The following is a 5,163-nucleotide window of genomic DNA, read 5'->3' on the forward strand; positions in this document are numbered from 1 at the left end:
TATCCGTAAGTTTAAAGTCATGCGACCTTACAGTAGTAGAGGTCGCACGGCTTCCACACACCTTACGATAATCCTACGATCGCGGGATTTCCTGCGATTATCGTACGATTATCGCAAGGTATGCGGGGACCTTTAGGCTGGGTTCACACTTGGGCGTTCGTAATATGCGCGTTTGACGCATGTTTCGGGCCGCGTGTTTTTACCGTGGTTTGCGGTCAACGAAACATGCGACAAACGTGCATTTACGAAATCTATCAGACTGTATCCTAATGGATACGCGTGGAAAAACGCCCCAAAAGAAGCTCCTGTACTAGTTTGGGAGTTGGGCGTATTTCAGCGCGTTATGAAGCGCTGAAATACGCCCAGGTGGGAACCATGCCCATTGGAATTAATGGGATTTCACTGCTTGAGCGTTTTACAGCGCTTCGTCCAGAAGCCAGAGTGGAGCCAGGTGGTTGTGTGTGCGCTGGAGGCACACGAGCAACAGCCTGGGGGGCTGGAAGGCTTGAAGAGCCAGCAAGAGCCAGGCATGTGTGTGAAATCAAAAGATGCTCAAAGGCACAGAATATCCCGGAAGATATTCTGTTGAGGAAAACAGTAAGGTCCTGGGACACTGAACAGGATAACCTGTGAATGGTGAGCTGATATGTTTGCTGAAATACTAGCATACTTTGTTGTACTGCTAAGGCAAGCTATTTTTCTGTTACAAAAGAAATAAAAGACTGTCCTTTTTCTGTGAAAACGGCTTCAAGACTGGTCCTTAAACGCTCACCATATGTTCTAGCAGTGGCGTCACAAGGGGGGTGCGGCCCGCACCCGGGTGCCACCATTGGGAGGAGTGACACCAAAATGACTTTTTGGTCATTTTGGTGTCACCCCCCTCTGAAAAGTCGGGCGCTCGGTCATGGACCGAACGCCCGACAGTATCAGGAGAGAGGGGGGGACCCGGAGGAATACCTTATCCCGCCGGGTGACTGTATCGGGACGCCCCTGTGTGCTAGATTCCCCTAATATCACAATATGTAAAATATATACTTAAAAACAATATACTTTCCTTTTAAAACATTATACCCACATTTGTTTTTCAAGCTTGAGTTCTAGCAGCCGCATCCGCCACTAATAAACTGGAAAACCGTGTATATTTAACTTCTAATCTTCCAGGTATGCCTGATTAATCTAAGATTCTCTGGCTCATGCTGACATTGGATTGTATTTTGTACGTTAGGCGTGATATCTGGCATACAGTCAAGGCAAATTGATCGCTGTATTCTTGTATCCAGGTGATATTACCAGTCTCCGGTACATGTACAATGTCAGGGTCTCCCCTTCACACTACTATAGGCATAGTACAGTGAGTCCGGCAGTACTGTCACCCTCCCTATCGCACTATAGCTGACATTGCTTTTTTTCTGGGTGAAGCTGTGAAATTATTTTTCTACTCGAACAGTTTTCAATTTAGATTAAGAAAAATTTGAGACTCTGCGTCAGGAGGCGTCAGTAACTCAAGCAGGAATGGCTGACAGAGAGCAGGAGGAGAGAGGAGGGGAAGAGATAAAGGGAGAGAGAGATTATGGAAAAGACGTGGAGAGGGGAAATTAGATGTATAGATGAAAATGAATCAGAGGGGGAGAGCGCGGACCCGATCATTTTTAAAGTAGGCAGAAAAGAAAGAAAAATGGAAAAATTTTATTGGCATAAAAAGCCACTTACACACAGGAAATGGAAAAGATGAAAATAAATGGAGTGACATATACTAGATTATGAAGCTGAAGGTCCTGAAAAATATGAACATTGCATAATCACTCCCAATATATCATACATTACTTGGCTGTCATCTCGACTGAAGCACTCAAAGCCGATTAAAAGGGTCAGTGTAACTTTAGAGGAGTTCTAAAGTCCTAGCATATACTACAACATCAGCATTGTAATAGGAATACATACTAGAGTTGTTTTGATAATGCAATCAAAGCTTACATGAAAAAATCCCTTTTATGTAGTGAGTGCTGCCTTCTGTCTGCCCATCACTTTCAACAACTTCCTGGATTCCCAGTGTGCTTCGCGTCTCTTTCCCTGCTACTTGATGTGATGCAATCTCCATTTCTCATGACTACATAGTCCATCATGCATTGCTTCCAGCAAGCAATGGTAATGTTACATTGTTCAGATATTGAGTTATAGTTCAGAAGGCAGGTTTTATGAGAGTTAAGGCACAATGAAGTTCATATTCACAGGGCTGAGTAAAATTGTGTCAGTGCATTGAGGAAGTACTTCCCATGTGCATCTTCAATAAGTTTACAAACTTCTAGATGAATATGCTTATTAGGAGTTGGATAGAACTATATGGCTATATAGAAATACAATATCAGTATAGAAATATAGGATATTAATATAGAAATACATATTTATTTTTAGTTTTTGACCATAGATACCATTAAAGTGATATTTTTGCTTTAGGTGAATATTGGAGACTTAGGATTTATTCACACTGGTATTGTCAAACATATATATGCGTTTAAAGCTAAGTTCTCAATGCATATATATGCAAGCAATGTCTTTTCAATGCTATCGTTCAGACAGGACATTTCAGGGCCATTCAGTTTAGCTCGGTTTAGAGAAAATAGAATTCTGTGCTTCTAGAATCCGATTAGAAATTCTAGACACGACTGTACTGATTTTAATGCAACTAGACACGACTATACTGCTTTAATGTGTATTTTTCTTTTGCAGCCAAATTATAACACCTATTTTATATTTATTACAATACATGTTCCTATTTATATTGATTACATGTTCTCATTTGCTTTGCATAACTTATAAAAATATGTAAAAATTGCTGTTAAGTGCTTATTACTTGCTTAAAAATTCTAATATATATATATGGTAAGAAATATTAAAAAGAATATTTTTAGGTATGCTGTGTGAACGTTACATTTGAAGCATAAATGAGTGTCCGACGAATGTGCAGAAAATGCACAACTTTATTCATGCAACATGGATGAAGCTCCCCAAGGAACATTCCCAGAACCTCATTGAATCCATGCTTTGAAAAATTCAGCCTGCTGATGGCAAAAGGAGATCATTACAGTCACTGTATACAGTACTATACATAGTGTTAATCCTAAAACTCAGACAGGATTGGCTTGTATCTAATAAGGAAGATCTAGGCTGATGTTTGGAGGGGAGGAAGGAAGCTGGAGTTTGGAGGCAAGGTGCTGTCCAGGCTGGTGACTGGAGGGAGGGTTGGTCCAAACTGATGTTGAGAATGGGGGAGTTGTCGAGATTGGTGTTGGATAGTGGGGAGTGCAATGGTCCAGATTGAAGTTTAGAGGGGGTGGTCCAAGTTGATGTTGAGAATGGGGAATTTCTCCAGGCTGGTGTTTAGAGGGAAGTGGTCCGGGCTTATGTTCAGAAGGGGGATTGTCCAGTGTTTAGGGGGGCAGACTGGTGTTGAAGGTGGGTGGTCCTGGCTGGCGTTAAGAAATGGGAGGTTGTCCGGGCTGGTGTTTTTGGGGGGGCCAGATTGGTGTTTGAAGGCAGGTGGTCCAGACTGATGTTGAGAAGGAGGAGGGTTGTTCAGGCTTGGAGGGGTTCCGACTGGTGCTTAGGGGAAGTGAGTGCTCCTCTTGTAGCATCTCTTCAGCCCTGAAGGGCATAATACAAACAAGTAAAATCATAATTCATAAAATGTAAACACATCAACCAGCAAAAATAATGTTTCTAATGAGGAAGTTAAGGTGGCAGACGGAAGATTTAGTTCTAAATTTGTTATCAGTACCATGTAACTGTACATTGCTCCAACAATCCATCCATTTTAAATATTTAAAAAAAAATGATATTCCTTTTATACATATGCCTATTATTTACTAGTATTTCAAGACTATTATGGAGAAGACACATTCCTGAGCCATCAGAAAGTAACCTAGGGTATGGCTTAGAGCGTAACCTAGGGTATATGTACAATGGGTTGGAAGAAGAGTTGTAGGAAGCTGGTGGGGCGGTCAAGTGCAATATAGCCAGTAAAGTAAATTGAAATCCTCCCAGGAGTTTTAATTGACATTTGTTTTAGGATGTGTTTCTTCTGAAGGCTTGGTAATGGAATATCTGTGGTGTGTTGTATTGATTGGATGCCTACTATAAACACAACAATTGTGTTAGTCCTGACATGGAAGTGTTTTGATAGTGTGAAATGAACCATAGCATTGGCTGTCTCCCTACTGACTTGCAATCTGTATAGTACTCTTAGCTTGTCAGTGCGAGACCTTTGTAGGTGTACGTCCTTTCAGTAATGTTGATGATATGTCTCTACTGATGGGTCTTCATGAACGGGCTGTACTCTAGAATGTCTTTATCAATCTTGTTCTGTAGATGCCTTTGGAATGTTCTCATTCTGTAATGCTATAGTCCTGTGCTATAAACCAGCAAATCTGGACACTTGGTTATCAAAGGAGTTGAGACAGCGGTGGGGCCAGGCACTGGGGCCCGGGTGATGGGGGGGAGGTGATGAACGTCGTGCGATGGTTGTAAAGTGTATGCCCAGCTTAAATCTGGACTCATCAGACCTTTTTCCATTGCTCCAGAGTCCAATCTTTATGCTCCCTTGCAAGTTAAAACCATTTTTCTGATTAGCCTCACTGGTGAGTGATTTTCTTAAGGCTACACAGCTGTTTAGTTCTAATCCCTTGAGTTGTCTTCACATTGTGCATGTGGAAATGCTTTTACTTCCACTATTAAACATAGCTGTGAGTTCTACTGTTGATTTTTTTACAATTGGATTTCACCAAATGCTAAAGTGATCTGCAATCACGATCATTCAAGATTTTTTTTCAGCCACATCAAGATAACCGTTCACCACTATCCTTCCAGGTTTTATAATGAGTTCAACGGTTTTTAACCGAATTTTAGTAGTTTCAGCAAACTCCTTAGTTGTTTTCTTTGCTTGATGCAGGCCAATCATTTGACCATTGTGAAACAGAGTTACATCTTTTCCATGACCAAAAGATATGTCTTCTGACAGGGTTGTTTAAGAAATGAGAATTCTACTTGCTGCATCAGTTAGCGTTAAAGAACTTGAGAAATGAAACATATCAATCACTGCAGTAATTATCCAATGGAAGGATCTTACCTATTTGTTTTTTTGGACAGGCAGTATATAAACATATATAT

At 41.0% G+C, this 5,163-nt stretch overlaps 1 protein-coding gene across 1 annotated transcript in view; it reads right to left on the minus strand.

Moving 5' to 3' along the window:
• Window positions 1–3,322: 3,322 nt before the first annotated feature.
• The window catches only part of LOC108787970 (bactericidal permeability-increasing protein-like), a 52,296-nt gene continuing 50,455 nt past the window's right edge, over window positions 3,323–5,163 (minus strand). Inside the window, exon 12 of the mRNA XM_018557668.1 lies at window positions 3,323–3,547. Coding sequence (XP_018413170.1) covers window positions 3,323–3,547 — 225 coding nt within the window. The remainder of the gene's footprint in view (window positions 3,548–5,163) is intronic.

The sequence above is a fragment of the Nanorana parkeri genome, unplaced genomic scaffold (genome assembly GCF_000935625.1).
Source record: "Nanorana parkeri isolate BGI_ZX_2015 unplaced genomic scaffold, ASM93562v1 scaffold295, whole genome shotgun sequence".
NCBI classification, from domain to species: Eukaryota; Metazoa; Chordata; class Amphibia; order Anura; family Dicroglossidae; genus Nanorana; species Nanorana parkeri.